This window comes from Teleopsis dalmanni, chromosome 1, assembly GCF_002237135.1.
Source record: "Teleopsis dalmanni isolate 2A chromosome 1, ASM223713v2, whole genome shotgun sequence".
NCBI lineage: Eukaryota > Metazoa > Arthropoda > Insecta > Diptera > Diopsidae > Teleopsis > Teleopsis dalmanni.
In genome coordinates, this window is record NC_051846.1 from 132,452,600 (window position 1) to 132,472,686 (window position 20,087).

The 20,087-nt window shown below is 29.8% G+C and overlaps 2 protein-coding genes across 2 annotated transcripts; both read left to right on the plus strand.

Annotated features, from left to right (window-relative positions):
• Nucleotides 1-1,590: 1,590 nt before the first annotated feature.
• LOC119666171 (ATP-dependent DNA helicase PIF1-like) lies at nt 1,591-2,362 on the plus strand. Its single transcript, XM_038075454.1, has 3 exons — nt 1,591-1,665; nt 1,742-2,023; nt 2,072-2,362. Exons 1-3 carry the CDS (start codon nt 1,591-1,593, stop codon nt 2,360-2,362), a joined length of 648 nt encoding a protein of 215 aa, XP_037931382.1.
• Nucleotides 2,363-9,764: 7,402 nt separating this feature from the next.
• Nucleotides 9,765-10,839, plus strand: LOC119666172. Its single transcript, XM_038075455.1, has 3 exons — nt 9,765-10,142; nt 10,219-10,500; nt 10,549-10,839. The coding sequence occupies exons 1-3, from the start codon at nt 9,765-9,767 to the stop codon at nt 10,837-10,839; spliced, it is 951 nt and encodes a 316-aa protein (XP_037931383.1).
• Nucleotides 10,840-20,087: the final 9,248 nt, after the last annotated feature.

Below are 20,087 nucleotides of genomic sequence, written 5' to 3' on the forward strand. Positions count from 1 at the left end.
TAATATAGATGAAAATTTATTATTACCTGGACAAATTGTTATTACCTGGGCAAACGCCGATTCATCGTCCCGATATTACCGAACGGGTGTTTAAACAAAAATTAAAATCTTTGATTGATTTAATTGTAAAACACTCTGTATTTGGAGAAACACGTTGCTGGATGTATTCTATTGAGTGGCAAAGAAGAGGTTTGCCACATGCTCATATTTTAATTTGGTGTGTTGAAAAAATCAGACCTGAAGAAATTGATAAAATAGTTTTCGCAGACATTCCAAATCCAAATATTGACAAAGAGCTATTTGAAATTGTGGTAAAAAAATATGATACATGGTCCATGCGAAAATTTAAATATGACGTCGCCTTGCATGGAAAATGATAAATGCACAAAAGGATTTCGAAAAGATTTTGTTAGAGATACGATAACTGGAAACTGGAATTCGGAAAATGGAGGCCAATCCTTTTCACTAAAGTTGAGAAATATTGAATATGAAGTTGAAGTAGACAATAGATGGGTAGTGATTTATTCGCCATTGTTATCCAAGATATATAAAGCGCACATCAATGTAGAATTTTGTAGCTCCGTAAAATTAATAAAATACATTTGCAAATATGTTCATAAAGGTAGTCCATATCACAGTATTTGCAGTTCAAAATATAAACGAAAATTATGAAATAACACGCTACCAAAAGGGCAGATATATCAGCAGTAACGAAGCCACATGGTGAATTTTTGGTTTTCAAATACACGAACGAGATCCAGCTGTAATACATTTAAGTATACATTAACAGCACCAAAAACTACGTTAACAGAGTTCTTTGAATTGAATAAACAACAAAATATTATTGGGCAATACGCAAGAACTTTACTTTATTCGGAAGTTCCAGCATATTTCACATGAAACAAAACTTTAAAAAAGTGGCAGCCACGTAAACGAGGTGTTGCAGTCAATGGTTATCCAGGATTAGTTTCAGCAAACTCACTGAGTCGTTTATATACTGTTCATCCAAAACCACGAGAGTGTTTTTTTTTAAGACTGCTTTTGATAAATGTACGCGGTCCAACATCGTATGAGTATTTGAGAACTGTCAATGGTCAGCTATACAATACATATCATGATGCATGTAGAGAATTGCAATTGCTGGAAAGCGATAATCATTGGGACATTACACTCCGGGATGCAGTATTAAGTTCTTTTCCACATCAAATTCGTCAATTATTCGCCATATTGTTGACAACATGTTTTCCAAATAATCCCAAAGAATTGTAGGAAAAATATAAATGCTCAATGAGTGAAGATATACTACATAGACATAGAACAACAAATCATGACTTAAATATTCAATTCAATCGTGAAATTTATAACGAAGCTTTGATTATGATCGAAGACTTATGTTTACTTATATCAAATCAACCACTTAAATTATTAGGATTGTATTCGCCAAATCGTTTGGCAACTGATATGCAGCGCGAACTTCAGTATAGCTCCGAAGATTTGGTTGAATTTGTTACAAGAAGCGAACAAATCAATGCTTGCCTTAAATCATCTATTTTGTGGTGAAGTGTCCACATATTGCGAATTACCGAAAACATGTGTGTTGGACTACAGAGAGATTTAGCTGCAGAACTGTTTGCCAACCAATTGCTGGATATTGTTAATGGAAACGTAAGTCTTCATGAAAATACGCACTTTATTAAATTGCCGGAAAATTTTTGTAATATTGTTAATTCAAAATTATCAGAACCATCAATGGCTTCAAAATAGAGCGTTTCTGGCTGCCAAGAACTTAGATGTCGATGAAATCAATTCAAAAATTCAAGCTATGCTACCTGGTGATTTAATTTCGTTAAAATCCATCGACATAGTGGTAGATGAAAACGAGATTGTGAATTATCCCACTGAGTTCTTAAATTTGTTTGATTTGCCAGGACTACCACCACACAATTTACTTTTAAAAGTTGGTTCACCAATCATTTTATTACACAATCTAAACCCACTAAAATTATGTAATGGAACAAGATCAGTAATTAAAAGAATTATGGGGAACTTAATTGAATCAACAATATTAAGTGGAAAATTCAGAGGAGAAAATATATTGCTTCCACGCATACCAATTATACTAACCGATGATCCAATTCAATTCAAACGATTGCAATTTCCAATTCGTTTAGCATTTGCGATGACAATTAATAAATCTCAAGGTCAAACATTAAAAGTATGTGGACTGAATTTGGAAAATCCATGTTTTTCGCATGGGCAACTATATGTTGCATGTTCCCGTGTTGGAAAACCTTCTGATCTCTGTAACTACGGTCAAAATGGTTTAACAAAAAATATTGTTCATGATTTAGCTTTAAGATAACATAATAGCTCATAATAAAACTGTTAATATAATATTAAAAAAACCTTTTTTCATTTAAAAGTAGTGCTTATAAGGACTGGAAGTAACATGAAAATATTTGTAATATAAGTAATGCATGTGGACTTTTTGCAGTTCAAAAGAAAAAATCAATTCAAAATAATTTTCGCATTAAAATGCTAAAGGTTAAGTTGAATAACAACAAATATTATAACTCAACTCAGCCAGGAAAATTAATTGCAAGGGGAAACAACGTTCGCCGGGTCAGCTAGTATTATTATATTAAAGCTATATGAATTATTACTAACTATTAAATTAGTAATATTAAAATTATGTTAAATTTATATGTTAAATTGACTGCATAAAGCGTTTTTACAGCATTTATTGTATACGATCGACAAACTTCTACTGCTCAAATGTCGTAGAGAAAGTTATCTACTGCTGATAGAAAAACTTCTATCGGTTTGCAATTCATAATACCAAAATTTGATTTTTTCTACCAGCAGTAGAAATTTTTCTACTGTCTATTAGTGATCGTCAATCCATTATAGGCACTTATATATTTTCACATATCAAGTAAAGTATACAAAAATAAATAAAGCAAATAAAGTAATCAAAAGTAAATCGCTTTTTATTGAGCAGTTGAGCTCTCGGCTCGTGAGACCTCATGAGCAACATTCTAATATGAACAAATTGAAGGCTCACGCTGGTGAGCAGCTCTTTAATATGAGCCAATTTAGGCCTCACACTCATTAGCCCATTTTGAGCTCACGTAAAATTTGACTCTTGCTCATGAGTGAGCAAATACGAACCCTGGTTTTTATTACGAAAATACTTAGCACATATCGACCGTGCTTTTAAATGTAAAGGCATACATCAGAGTTTAATACATCAGAACGTGATTGTTCTTTGTGTAATCATTATGAAATTGAATACATATTTCATACGTGTATGCCCGGTTTTTAGAGAACATAGACAACTTTTTTTTGATAAAGCTCTTATCTCCGAAGAAGAAGTTAGTCTTGTTAAATGCAGTGACGTGCCCCCGAACTTAGGGGGTCCTATTATAAATTTATATATTTATTACATTTATTTTTAATACATTTTTAAAAGTGGGACGAAACGTTTTTTGTTGGAATAACATAAATTTTGGTTTTTGAACAAGGTTGCATTTGTAATTTCAAGAAAATCTTTAAAATATCTTTGTATTGACATTTAAGTGGAGCCAAGAAAAGAAAAGAGCAAAACGAACGATAAGAAACATTAAAGGAATTACCAAAACTGAACAATTTTCTAAAAATAAATGAAAACAAAAGTGAAGGAGTAAACGATTTAAATGTTGTCTTTGCTAATTGTTATACACAGAATATATTGACACATTGTTCAAATACTGAAACAGACCTCAAAATCATTAATGAAACAATAAGCAAATCAACTGATTTTGGGCACTATATTAATGTCAAAATAACTGATGCTATTAAACGCTAATTAATTATATATCTTCCGACCACAAGAGATTACAAGGACCATTTCCGAAGGATCCTATTCAAGAAAATAGAAGTTTCAATGCTTCATCAAACAAATCAATGGTGGTCTGGATTTCCGGATTTGAAAAATTTGTTAGGAAAAATAAAAATACATACATCTATAGGAATTAGTAGACCAATTTCAATCAAATCAAATAGTGAACAGGGTCCGCTTACGAAAAAAAGTATATGTGTAAAGTTTCATTTGAAGGGTTCAAAGGGCTAAGAGAGTAGTTTGAACTGAAAAAGTATATATACATTTACTGATATATACTTTATAGTATTTTCGACATTTCCTTTAATGCGGTTCGAAAATCTTGACAAGTCTAATATACCCTTTTTACACTTTTTCGTGTAAAGGATATAAAAAGATGTTAGCAGGAGGCCCTTAGTTAGAATTTGCTTATGGGCCTAAAAACTGTAGTTACGCCACTAGTTAAATGGTAGCAATTTTAATAACCGATACAATGAAAAAACTTTTAAGTTACAGAGGATTAATTATTGAATAATTTAAAAGAATAATAATGTTAAGAACATGCACTTTTTGTATGTCAATCTGACACAACAAATAAATTATTGTCCATTTAGATTTTATAAGTTTTTGCAAGTGCTGTACGAATGTTTTTAAATCCATAATAAATAATAATAATACACAACATATTTAATACTTTTCCAAATGGAATTCTGCGAAGATTTGAGTGCTATCCAAATAACCGTAGGTTTCGAATAGTTTGAAGACCGAATATTACCAGCACTATTTTTAACTGATTTAATTGAATTAATTAATACAACGCATAAACGTGTGAATTTAAATTAAAATCCAGGCAGATATATTGACTTTGCATGCATTAAATCGCGTGCTCTAATCCCTGATTTTGTCATAACTATGTTAACAAATTTAAAATATACGGATCAAATGTAATAAAAAAAATAAAAACTGCCAAACAATAAAACAGCTGTGAACTCTAAAAATTAAAAGGGATGAAATTTGAACTACTTTTCTGTAACTAAGAATTCCATAAACACAAATTTATATACACATAGCCAATAAAGTCTGAGTACACCTTACGAATTTTGTAATGTGATAAAGAAACATAACATAAATAAATATTTTAAATTAAAATTTTTACATATATTTATTCTTTGAAATCTAAAGTTCAAATAGCAAAAGACAAAAATTGTATTCCTTTGTTCATTCTTGAGATAAATCTGTCCCTGCATGTAAATATAGGCCCCATAAAGTCTCCGTACACATTGTTTGTTTAGATAATATCGTTAATTTTTAAGCAGTTTTTTCTTATTTTTGCTCATTTGGTATTATTTAGCATTTGAATTGAACATTTAGCGAGCTCAGTGATTAATTAATTTTTAAGTAATTACTATTTTGAAGTATGGAATCAAGGGGAAGAGAAATTAGTGTACACGAAAGAAAAATAATTATTAAACTATGGAAAGATGGAAAAAGTTTCCGAAAAATTGATGAAACTATTGAAAGAACGCATTCATCAGTCCAGCGCATAGCAGACAACTTCAAAGAAACCGGAATTTTAACATCTAAACTGTGTCCTGGGCGTCCAAAAGTTTTATCAGTCCGAGAAAAGTAAAAAATAGTTCATATGCTAAAGATCAACCCTCGTGTTTTTTCTTCGGAAATAGTGAAATATGTAAATCAATCATTTAAAAAAGTATTTGTGCGAAGTTTGCTAAAAAAATATTACATAAAGCTGGATATCGTGGTAGAGTCGCTAGAAAGAAACCGTATATTTCAATTGTAAACAGACAAAATATGCGTTGAAATGCGTTAAATTTGCAAAGAAATACATAAATAAACTTCCGGAGTTCTGCAAACAAGTAATATTTTCAGATGAAGGCAAGTACTGCATCTTTGGTATAGAAGGTCGTCAAATTGTGTGGCGGAAATCAGGAGCAGCGCTAGAGAAACAAAATCTTGTTGGTACAGTCAAACACGACAGTGGTGGAGTTATGGTATGGGGGTGCATGGTGGCTGATGGTGCAGGCCAGTTGAAATTTATAGAATCGACAATGAATAAATGGGACTATTTAAACTATTTAAAAAGAAATTTGAAACAAAGTGCAGATAATTTGGGCTTGTTCACGTCATTTTGGTTCCAAAAGGACAATGACCCAAAACACACAGCGGGGATTGTTAAACTTTGACTTTTGTACAATGTTCCAAGACAGCTTAAAACGCCTCCACAATTTCCTGATCTCAATCCCATTGAGTATCTTTGAGATTTATTGGAAAAAAGAATTCGTCAGCATGTGATAACAAGTAAAGAGGCTTTGCGGATTACAATGCAAGCAGAATGGTCGAAAATTACTGCTGAAGATTAAGAGAAGTTCTAAAACAGCGTGGCTACCCAACAAAGTATTAAATTTAGCATTATTTTTAATATTTCTACCGATTTTATCAGCTTTTTTATCACTGTACGCAGACTTTATGGGGACTATATATACATGCAGCGACAGATTTATCTCGTTATTTCAAGAATAACCAAACGTATACAATTTTTGCCTTTTGCTATTTAAACTTAAAATTTCAAAGAACAATTACATGTATGTAAAAATCTATCTATCTATACATATATAAAATCGTTTGTTCGTCTGTTCGTTACTCAATAACTTTTTAATGACTTAACTAATCTTCTTGATACTCTCAGATCATATTTATATAGTTTTTCGGCGTAACATAGGCTATTATAACATTCGATATTAGTTATAATTTTCACTTAAATAATAAATTTAATAATTTCCGTTTCAAACTGTCCGACAGTTTGAATGATACTGATTTTCTCTTTGTTTATTTTTGTGTATTTTTGTGTATTTTTGTGTACATTGTTCGAACTTTTGCGAAATAGTAGAAATGACAGATAAAATAGAAATTCTATATGTTAATTGAAATAAACTGAAAATTGGTCAAAATATTTTTTTTTAATAAATGCATTTATGTTATATAATAATGTTTAATTTAAATGAAATTATATTTTTCAATATGTATTTGAAAGAAATAATAATTTCATATGATATTTAATTTCACCAATTTTTTATTATATATTTATTTAAAATGAAGCATTTAGAAGCTTGCAAATAAATTAATTGCATTAAATTGTATCTTATTAGTTTGTAATTTAATTTTGCATACTTAAATTAAAACGGTTTAGTAAATTGTTGTTATATTTTTATACAAAGCAATTTGATTCCATTTAACATTTATACATTTAATTGTATAAGAATTTCACGAATCTTTTTTATTTCATTTTTATATTATTTATTTGTTTTAAATTATTATTACATAATTTAAATTGTAAATGTAAATTATTAATTGAAATTTATTCAAATTAATTTGTCAAGTTATTATACTGCATGGCAACCATGGAAACCGTGCCAAATACATCACGTAACGGGAATTTGTTCGAATGTCGTATTCTATCCCAGGTTTGATATGCTGTGATTATTTTCAAGCAATTATTTTTGACTACGAAAATAAAATAAGCAAAATGCAAATGCAACAACAAAACGTACAATCGCGATTGTACACAGTTGTGTGCACACACATTTGTATTGTGTACGTTTTGTTAAGCATTTGCATTTTGCTTATTTTATTTTCGTAGTCAAAAATAATTGCTTGAAAATAGTCAAAGCAATTCAAACCCTAATTCTACCATTCTTGAGAATACATGTAAGTTGCGCGAGTGCAAAAAGTTATTCATAAATTTAAACACAAAAAGTATACGAAAAACATTTAAAAATTTACTGATCTGCATCTTAAAGTGAAAATAGGCGGTATTTATTAGAAGCTTTATTTAATAGCTATTCGTTAAAGCGATAAAAGTAAAATATCATGAACATTGTGAAAATTAAAAATTATTGAATGAAGTGCAATTAATCGACAGCAATTGTAAGTATGCAATTGTTAAATCTTCTATATACCGCCAAGAACATTAAATACTAAGGTTAGTCATTGCGCAGATAAGTTATAAAATCTTATAAAATTGTGTGACTTCATAATTTGTTTACATTTTTTACTTTAACAAAGTTAAAAAACTTTTTCTTTAAATCCAAAATATTTTTTGAATTGTGGATTTACAAATTTAACATGCATTCAAATGACCTCATTTGGAATAACAAATGTAGTTAAAAATTCAAGTAACAACAATTTCAATGTTGAAACAACTTTCAAAATTCAAGGTCAAGTTTATCATAGATTTGGTTCGTTTCTATCGATGCCCGATGAGGACCCCAAATTTCTGCAAATTTACTTCATGGGCAGTGAGGAAGATAGAGTAAATGCAAGATGCAACTATAATCATATTGAAATAAATGCAGAAAAACATTAGTTGCATCTTTAGAAGCGTTTGTAAATGAGATCAATCAGTTAATGAAATTGTTTAAAGGAGTATCGAACAGATTACAAAATGACAATTACATGATTGTAATCAAAGCCGACAAAGTACCAGTTGGAGAACATACACGACGAATTAACGCTCCAACTATAAATGAAGTCGCTGTTGTAATAGTTGGCGAACAGTTTGAAAAACGAGACATTAAAATTATGCGTAAAGATAAAACATGGCAAATATATTTATAATAATATAGATGAAAATTTATTATTACCTGGACAAATTGTTATTACCTGGGCAAACGCCGATTCATCGTCCCGATATTACCGAACGGGTGTTTAAACAAAAATTAAAATCTTTGATTGATTTAATTGTAAAACACTCTGTATTTGGAGAAACACGTTGCTGGATGTATTCTATTGAGTGGCAAAGAAGAGGTTTGCCACATGCTCATATTTTAATTTGGTGTGTTGAAAAAATCAGACCTGAAGAAATTAATAAAATAGTTTTCGTAGACATTCCAAATCCAAATATTGACAAAGAGCTATTTGAAATTGTGGTAAAAAAATATGATACATGGTCCATGCGAAAATTTAAATATGACGTCGCCTTGCATGGAAAATGATAAATGCACAAAAGGATTTCGAAAAGATTTTGTTAGAGATACGATAACTGGAAACTGGAATTCGGAAAATGGAGGCCAATCCTTTTCACTAAAGTTGAGAAATATTGAATATGAAGTTGAAGTAGACAATAGATGGGTAGTGATATATTCGCCATTGTTATCCAAGATATATAAAGCGCACATCAATGTAGAATTTTGTAGCTCCGTAAAATTAATAAAATACATTTGCAAATATGTTCATAAAGGTAGTCCATATCACAGTATTTGCAGTTCAAAATATAAACGAAAATTATGAAATAACACGCTACCAAAAGGGCAGATATATCAGCAGTAACGAAGCCACATGGTGAATTTTTGGTTTTCAAATACACGAACGAGATCCAGCTGTAATACATTTAAGTATACATTAACAGCACCAAAAACTACGTTAACAGAGTTCTTTGAATTGAATAAACAACAAAATATTTTTGGGCAATACGCACGAACTTTACTTTATTCGGAAGTTCCAGCATATTTCACATGAAACAAAACTTTAAAAAAGTGGCAGCCACGTAAACGAGGTGTTGCGCAGTCAATGGTTATCCAGGATTAGTTTCAGCAAACTCACTGGGTCGTTTATATACTGTTCATCCAAAACAACGAGAGTGTTTTTTTTTAAGACTGCTTTTGATAAATGTACGCGGTCCAACATCGTATGAGTATTTGAGAACTGTCAATGGTCAATGGCATGTAGAGAATTGCAATTGCTGGAAAGCGATAATCATTGGGACATTACACTCCGGGATGCAGTATTAAGTTCTTTTCCACATCAAATTCGTCAATTATTCGCCATATTGTTGACAACATGTTTTCCAAATAATCCCAAAGAATTGTAGGATAAATATAAATGCTCAATGAGTGAAGATGTACTACATAGACATAGAACAACAAATCATGACTTAAATATTCAATTCAATCGTGAAATTTATAACGAAGCTTTGATTATGATCGAAGACTTATGTTTACTTATATCAAATCAACCACTTAAATTATTAGGATTGTATTCGCCAAATCGTTTGGCAACTGATATGCAGCGCGAACTTCAGTATAGCTCTGAAGATTTGGTTGAATTTGTCACAAGAAGCGAACAAATCAATGCTTGCCTTAAATCATCTATTTTGTGGCGAAGTGTCCACATATTGCGAATTACCGAAAACATGCGTGTTGGACTACAGAGAGATTTAGCTGCAGAACTGTTTGCCAAACCATTGCTGGATATTGTTAATGGAAACGTAAGTCTTCATGAAAATACGCACTTTATTAAATTGCCGGAAAATTTTTGTAATATTGTTAATTCAAAATTATCAGAACCATCAATGGCTTCAAAATAGAGCGTTTCTGGCTGCCAAGAACTTAGATGTCGATGAAATCAATTCAAAAATTCAAGCTATGCTACCTGGTGATTTAATTTCGTTAAAATCCATCGACACAGTGGTAGATGAAAACGAGATTGTGAATTATCCCACTGAGTACTTAAATTTGTTTGATTTGCCAGGACTACCACCACGCAATTTACTTTTAAAAGTTGGTTCACCAATCATTTTATTACACAATCTAAACCCACTAAAATTATGTAATGGAACAAGATCAGTAATTAAAAGAATTATGGGGAACTTAATTGAATCAACAATATTAAGTGGAAAATTCAGAGGAGAAAATATATTGCTTCCACGCATACCAATTATACTAACCGATGATCCAATTCAATTCAAACGATTGCAATTTCCAATTCGTTTAGCATTTGCGATGACAATTAATAAATCTCAAGGTCAAACATTAAAAGTATGTGGACTGAATTTGGAAAATCCATGTTTTTCGCATGGGCGACTATATGTTGCATGTTCCCGTGTTGGAAAACCTTCTGATCTCTGTAACTACGGTCAAAATGGCTTAACAAAAAATATTGTTCATGATTTAGCTTTAAGATAACATAATAGCTCATAATAAAACTGTTAATATAATATTAAAAAAACCTTTTTTCATTTAAAAGTAGTGCTTATAAGGACTGGAAGTAACATGAAAATATTTGTAATATAAGTAATGCATGTGGACTTTTTGCAGTTCAAAAGAAAAAATCAATTCAAAATAATTTTCGCATTAAAATGCTAAAGGTTAAGTTGAATAACAACAAATGTTATAACTCAACTCAGCCAGGAAAATTAATTGCAAGGGGAAACAACGTTCGCCGGGTCAGCTAGTTTTAATATAAAATATTTAATTATGTTGTGTTTCTTTATCACATATCAAAATTCGTAAGGTGTACGCAGAATTTATTGGCTATGTGTATGTATAGCTAACCAACTGCAAACATTTACATTAATAACATTGAAACAATAATTTTAATTATACACAAATTAATATTTGTATACTGTAAATTATTTAAAGAAATTGCTATTGTAATAAAATATATATTGTACTTATTAAATGTGCATTCAATACAAATACGTATATATTTACCAAAATTATTGATTTTTACCCTTTTAAAATATATTTTGCTAAGCTGGAACTATGTACTTAGTCAATTTGTAGAAGTATTTTAATTATTCCAAAATATAGAAAAATCTGCGGTTTATTTATAACAAAAATTGTAACAGTCCAATATCATTATAATAATTCAATAATATTAGTGATAATTAGTAACCGTGTATGACAACTTATGATGCACCATTTGATGTTGTTAGTACACTCTCTGGGCTGTAGTGTGATTGGAATTTCTGAAATGCATTTATTCATACATGTTAATTCATAGTTAGTTGAATATGTATTATAAGCAGCCAAATTCCAATTACTCCTATTGATTATTTTAATATTAATCCCGTTCAAACCACAATTATTTTATTTATATAGCACAAATTTTATATTCAAAACTTTAAATTACTGAAATATTGAATATGCACTACTTTATTTATACATATATAATTTTTTTAAACAACTTTATTGATAAGAAAATATTTTTGTTGCACTTTTAACTATACATTTGCACAAATATTTTTAAAACAAGCATAATTTCTTAAATTTGTGCTGTGAAGCCGCAAGTACATCACTTCAATAGACAATCACATTATAACTAAAATGACAGCTAAACCAGAAGCAATGAGTATTTAATACATTGAATCAAAAAAGATAAAGAGAAGAAACTGAGAGGAAATTTTGAATAATTGTGTCTCTTTGTGTAATATCGCACAAAAAAACTCTCTTACTTATTCACCATACTAGAATTGTCAAATGTTAAAGTTGGTTGGGCTTATAACTTAAATATTTATTACATTTGTGGCTGCATATTAGCATGTAGCTATTTCTTCTAATTAGAAGAAATTGTATAAATTTGTGTTATTGGGAAAATTATTGTATATATTTTCATTTTAACGAGTAAATACAGACATGATTTTTTGTATCAGTTTTTCTTAAATTTAAACATAAATTTTAAATTTGCTATATAAATCATCTATAAATAAAGAATAGTTAAACTAAAATCAACAGTGCTATATAATTATTATTGATGTTATTAAGTATATATAATTAGTCATGAAAGTGTTTTGACAAAGTAAAAAAATTGTGTAGTAATTGTTAAAATAAAAATTCTTTTCATCATGCATATATACACATAGAGGAAAAAGTCTGCGTTCACCCACAAAATTTTAATTTTTACTCAAAATAATTTTCGTTTTCTGATTTATTTTAATTAAAGATACAACAATTAAGTTCAAACATAAAAAATTAAAAGTTAATATTTAAAAAAAAAACATACTTCTATGCAAAAGCAACAGTTTTCGAAGCAGAAAAAGTCTGCGTTCACTTCTTAATATTTAAATTAAAGCAATTTATATACACAGAAATATTATATTTAATAGCCTTTGGGATAACCTCTGCCCTTAATAATCTCTTTTAGGTGTCTTTGCATTGACTCTACCAGCTTTGCAGTATCCTGTGCGTTTATTTTTAGCCATTCGTCCTTGATGACGTTTCTTAACATATCCTTGCTGGAAATCGTGTGCTGGCGAATCTTGTTTTCCAAATAAGCCCACAGATGTTATATGGGACTAAGATCTGATGGTTCCGATAGTATTTGAAGATGCTTCCTATATTCTCTGGCTGTTACACTTGGACAAAGAATACTTGTAAAAGTATTCTTGTAAAAGTGTTCTTTGCACTTGGATTTAGTTTCAACTGGTTGAAGATACTTTCTCTAACTGACAGAATTAAAGGGTGACCAGTACGAGGTTTAGAAACATAATTACCCGTCTCCTTAAAGTTATTTATAACTTTTTGCATAGATGAATATTGACGACCAATATCTTTAGCAATTTTTCGTTGGCTGACGTCATCTTTTCTAAATTTAACAGTAATATGTCGGTCACTAATACTAATTACAAGTCTTTTATTTTGCATTGTAAAAATTTACTGTTTAAATAAAACAATATTGTTAAATAATTAATTATAAAGAATAATCAATTATTGTATAATATGGTGTTTATGAATATTCTTCATGAAACCATTGCTACTGTATGGCATAGCACAGTCTTCACAACCAAACATATTAAGAGGATTTACACTAATAACAACTGTGGTTGCGCTACTCCGGTTTTTTCTAATCATTCCATAGGCAAACATCATATTTTAGTACGAAGCTAGTATAAAATTTCAGCAAAAATCGAATTTAAAATATTTTTGAAGAACTTGTGCATTTCAAGCACACGAAGCCAGTCATAAATTTTAAGAAAAAAAAGCACACTAACAAAGTCCAAGTATCACATTCAAAAATTTTCCCAGCTAGCATTTAGACGATTCATATATCGCCAATCGTAAAAATACGTTGCTTATAACTCGCCTTGACGATGATTAAGCGATTGTTTTCTTAAAATTGTTAATTTGCTCATTTTTAAAATAAATGTATACATAAAATATTAACATTTTAAATTAGTTCCGCATTATTTCTGTTTTTAAATTATGAATTTTAACATAATTAAACCGTTTAATAAACTTTTTTCTTATATAGATGAATTAAAAAGTTAATTAGTTTCATACTAGTCGAACTACCTAGAAAACTGCAGCACATAATCACACATACCTTTTTCGATGAAGTGTTATTTTGCTACAGTTGGAAAAATACTCTGCACAGGTAAGAAATGTTATAGGAAAGAAACTGTTAGGAGCTAAAAACAAAATATTTTTTTATGGTTTTTACATTGATTTTATTAATTTTCTTTTCATTATTGATACATAATCTGTAATGTCTGAAGAAGAAAATATGTTTGCCATTAATACTTTTTTAGAATTTGGAATAAGGCTAGCTCTTGCAGCATTCCCCTCTAAGGTACCAGCTAAGCTGTCGCATGGTTCTTTGCCATGTGTCGTTGGAAAAAAGTGCCATTCTGCTTCCAAACCAAAGTCCGCTTTGTGATGAGTTAAATTAATAAAATTTTTTTTATTTTTATATTGTGAACCCGATCCATCGGAAAACTAAATAATTTTTTTAATATCCGTACTAATTTTTTTAATGAATTTGATAGTGTATTTCTGGAACATACGCTACATCACAGTTGTGATGTAAACAGTCAGATATGCAAACAAAATTTTTTATTTGTAGTTTTTTATTTTCATCACGGTGGTATATTGCAAAAATATGAATTGTTGCCTGATTATTATTCCAGTGAATACCTTGAACAGAGTTTTGAACAACAAAAGCATAATTTTCGAAAACATCACGCAAAACTATGCATTCAGTTTTTGTTAAGTTGCTTTTCTTATCATTTAAAAACTCTGACTGTTTTTTAACAATAAAGGAATGCAACAGCAATTTGTCTAAACCATCTGTTAAGGATTACAAATATTCATCTATTTGGGATATCAACGTTTTTAATGTACTTTTCTCTTCACGATCCAATTGTTTGTATTTAACGGTGTCAATCATGTTGTCATCAAATATCTCCAGAAGTTGTTCATTGATATTTTCAGTTCCAAGAAATTTGGCGCAGGTTCCTAGAAAATATTCTGTGCGTGAAGTATTGCAAATCATACGCTGTAGGCAATCTTTATAGTTATTTATCGGCTTTCTACTACATGCAGTCAGTGCTTTTATATTCACTCAATGTACCATTAATCGTATGTTTTCGTGTATGGAGCACACACAAACTGAATGTGTGCCGCTTGCTCCTGCAAGAACGCATTGTTGTGGCCGTAAAGATGCAAATTTTGAAAAACTACATTACAGGTCTGGATGGTTGAGTTTGAAAGGTGTATGCAACTCCTTCAAATTGTTTAGAATGGACCGTTTTCGCATTTGTGTTCTTTATCCGTCAATTTGTAAGGATACGCAGATTTTTTTCCCAGGCATTACTTCACATTCGTAAAAATTTAAAATTCTATTGGTTACATATTTTTTCCTAGCGGTGGCTTTTTGGATTTAGGTCTTCTAAGATTCATTTCCCTGAAGAAAGTTTTTTAGCAACAGTAATCATACATTTTGTAGCGTTTGAGAAGTAAGTCGTGACCCTTTCGGATAGACCAATTATGTATCTCACCCACTATTTTTATTTTCATAGTTCTATCTGCTGTGCCATTAAAATTTTCCTGCAGATTTTTTACTGCAGAGTCATCTTCTTCATTGCTATTCTTAGAGTTATCCGCAGGAATATTAAAAATTTTAAATTTGTGATTTATTTATTCAATAAAAATACTTTTGAGAATACTAACGTCCTTAAAAGTTTCATTTTTATGTAGAATTTAATGATAAACTCAATTCAGGAATAAAAAGTAAAAGTTTTCCTTCGAAAATTGATTTCATGGTACTTTGGTGCGTATGAGTAACGTGAAGGACACCTGATTAATTAATTTTTTTTAATTACTTCTAAAATGAATATCACAGTCGAAATATTTATTTTTGAAGTAGAATTTATATATTAATTTGAATCAAAACTAAAAAAAAAAAATTTTTGTGACGTATGTCTTTTTTTTTTTTTTTACTGAAAAATCGTGTGTATGTGTTTGGTGTGATATGAAGGATAAATAAATTTTTAAAGGTACTTCTAATTACAATATCGTCCTGAAATTTTTGAGTTTTATGTAGAATTTTATTACTAATCGAAATCAAAAATTTTATATAAGAATATATGTAGTATATTCTTTGAAAATTCATTCAATGAAAATGTAGTACGCATGTGCTTGATGTGTTTTGCTGGAGAAAAGAAAATATTAAAAAATTTCAAAAAATAACCGCTTCCTAAAAATTTTTATTTCGTAGTAAAATTTAAAACTGAATCTAAATAAAATATAAAAAATGGAATCCCAGGGGATATATTTTAAGAAAAATTTTTTTTGAAATTTAATAGTTAATATTAGTACTTAAATATAAACAATTTTAATTGTTTAAACAATTTTATAAAAGTTCAAGTTTTTACCTTTTATAGAACTTGAGATATAGCCATTTGAAAATGTATCTACTATGCCAGTTCTCAAAACCCCATGGGTCCATATCTCCTAGAAAAAAAATCACAAAATTTTTTCCCGAGATACTGGTCTTCTTATTTTATGAAAGGAGCTCATAAAAAAAATTTCAGCCAAATCGGAGATCATGAGGTCAAAAAGGTGTCTGAGTTGTGAAAGAATGACCCATAACGCCCATAATTATTTTTAATTATACTGGACAATTAATTTTTTTTTTTTATATTTTTTGTGTTTATTTATATACATATATTTTTTGATATAAATTTTTTTTTAAAATGCTATAACAATTTTTTTTTAGTACATCTTCCACTCTTGTTTTTTTTGTTTTGTATATTATTATTATTTTTAATAATTCATTTTTATTTCTATTTCAATATTTTTTCTGGTTATTTTTTTTTTCTCTTTCGATGTTAAAAAAAAACAATTTTAATAAATAATATACTATTATAAGTAATATCTTAATAATTGAACCAAAGTCTTAATGAAATGTTATGTATTCATATACTATATATACCACTGTCTGAATCGGAATTAATATAAGCGACAACATAATCGTTACATTATAAATCAAAACGTTGTTCTTCTATCCTAACAAATTGTGAAGATGATATGTCTCTGACTACTAATTATTTTTCATCAACCATTAAAATATCGTTTTCAAATTAATACTTTTGACAATTATAAAATTATTAGTTACAAAAAGATAGATTACATCGACAAATACAAATTACGATACAAACTGCAATTCGTTATTGTATAGTATAGTATAGTTGTATAGCATAGTAGTTGTTTAGTACAGTTGAATGTATTTGAATGCGTGTCTTGATAGTGTTGATTCCAATCAGATAATGAGCATACGGTTGTAATTATAACAGTTTCATTGAAATTATATGCTTCCTATATTGGTAAGCACCATTGGACTATTTATAATGAACTTTTGGTGTTCGTTGTAAGTTTCTTACATTACGCGGCACTAATAATAATTTTGACACTACAGACAGATTTGTAGTACTACGTAGTCTTATAGTTTTGTACTGGTTTTTGTTATTATTAAATTATTATTATGGTATTATTATTATGGTATTGTATAGTTTACATCAAAAGTATTTTTTGACTCATTAACAGATATATCGACAGTTGCTACAATAGTATAAATACTGAATGGCTCTGTAGGTTATTATAATAACTATAATGTTCATAATAATTTAACTCCATTTTGTTACGATCATTTCACAATTAAAAATTATCCTGTTGTACATGTTGGTTGTTGTTTTTTTTGCACGCGCGAAAAATGATCGCTCCGCAACTTCTATTGTTTTTAATCCGAAAAGTTAAATTTCAAATTTCAGAGTTATAAACACTTGATCCGTTGATCATAAATAAAATAAAATTTATCAAAACGGTGCCCGATTTTAAAAGGTGAAGTTCAGTTTTGCATATTTAAAAATTTTTTATTCTAAAAAATTAAACTTTAATTTGCAAATTAAACAAAGGCAAAAAAAAAACAAAAATAAAATTTTATTTGCTCAACAGCTGATAGAGACAGCATATGATTTTCTTAACGAAAGTAACAAATTGCAAATGTGGCGTTGCCACAGTGTAAGTTATAAGTACCTTTAAAAACTTAAATAAAAATAAATTTTTATTTATTTATAAACCTAAAAAATTTTAAATAACTAAATAAACGAACTGTAAATATACTGTGACACTCTTATATTTTGTTCAATTCTCTCAATTATTTATAATTGTTTTCGTAATTTTGGTTTACTTCGTGAAAACTGTGCGTTACAGGATAACTACAACACTTAAACAACCAGACATTTTTCAAATCTGTCATCGACATAAACTTTATTTTAGGCTTTGAACTATGATCAGCGAATAGCTCAGCCTAAAAGGATGCCAGATGCAATGAGGAATATTCCATCCCCTTCATGTAGAAATGAAAGGCCTTTGGATCAGACTCAAGATAACATGCTAAATGAGTTAAAACGTAACATTAAATTTTTAACAGAAAAAATAAATCTATTAGAAATCAGTTGTGAAAGTCTTAAAAAAGAAAATCAAAAACTAAAGGCAGAAAAGAATAGTACACTATCACAAAAGAAAGAAGCTGATAAGAATGCTGTTGATGCAAAATTAGATAGCACGAGTGTTCAGTACCACACTGATGAAGAAGAATTGGCGTTAGAAACTGACTGGATATTGAAACAAAAACGTCCGAATAAAAAACGAAAAGCTGAATCTTCTCCAGAGCTTCATATGATAAAAATACAAATCCCAATCCGAAACCGGAAATTCTATTAAATACTAAAGGCCCCAAAGTGCATTTTCCCCCTCCAATAATGATATCAGGAGTTACTGATTACATAAAGATTTACGAAGACAATAAAAACACTGCAAAAACTGATTTTTCATTCAAGCTTAAAAATAATGGGAAGTATAAGCTCAATACCAGGGAAGCAGATGACTACAGAAGCACAACAAAGCTGCTGTCTAATGCTAAGATAGATTGGTACTCATATGAAGATAAACAAACAAGACCTATTCGTGTTATTGTTAAAAACCTGCATCACTCCTGTGAATCTAAACTTATTGTCGAGGACTTACAGAGACAAGGGCTCAAAGCCATAAGAGCAGATCGGAAATTTAAATGGGAAACAAAGGAGCCGTTAGATATGTTTTTGCTCAGCTTTGAGTCTATTGAAGACATTAAAAAGGTTTACGGAATAAATAATATATTAGCTACAATTGTGTCCATTGAAGCAGTAAAAAGACCAAACCAAATACCTCAGTGTAAAAATTGTCAAACTTTTGGTCACACAAGGAACTACTGTTCAAAAATGGCAAGATGTGTCAAATGTACGGGAAAGCATCCAAGAACAAGCTGTACAAAACCAGCAGAAACTTTACCAAAATGCTGCAATTGTGGCAAATCTCATCCAGCTAACTATCGCGGATGTATTGTAGCCAAAGAGCTACAAAATATGCGAAACAAAACCGTTCAGAAAGATAACCAAAGTAGTAAGCCAGATAAACCCAACTCTGCTGCCACTGAATATATAAAAAATTTGCCAGTTTCTAAACTAACACAAAATTATGAAACACCTTCATATGCCCAAGCACTAAAATCAAATAATAACTCTCAAAACCCTGGAGAAATTTCTGCAACCTTGCAGTTGGTACTTCAACTGCTACAAAACCAGGAAAAATTTAATAAAGTTTTAGATGAACGGATAAGTAAACTAGAACAGATCCTTCCCAAACACCATATGTAATGCAGTCTTCAATAAAAGTTATGCTCTGGAACGCAAATCAACATCAACAAAACGAACTACAGACTATTCTTTACAAAAAGTCCATCGATATATGTCTAATAGCAGAAACGTACTTTACGAGGGAATCACATATAAAATTTAGTGGTTATGAGACTTACCACACTCCTCACCCGAATAACAATGCACGAGGGGAAAGTGCTATTATAATAAAGGAAACCATCAGTCACTATGAAGAGGAAAATATCAGCTGTAGCGAGTTTCAAGCCACAACTGTTACAATAAAAGTACAAAATCAAAAATTATCAATTATTTCGGTCTACAGTCCTCCAAAACATTCTATTAGTACAGATCAATATATAAACTTCCTTTCAAAATTTAAAAATAAATTCATTATTGGCGGCGATTTCAACGCTAAACATGTCCATTGGGGTTCGCGATTAACTACAACTAAGGGCCGAG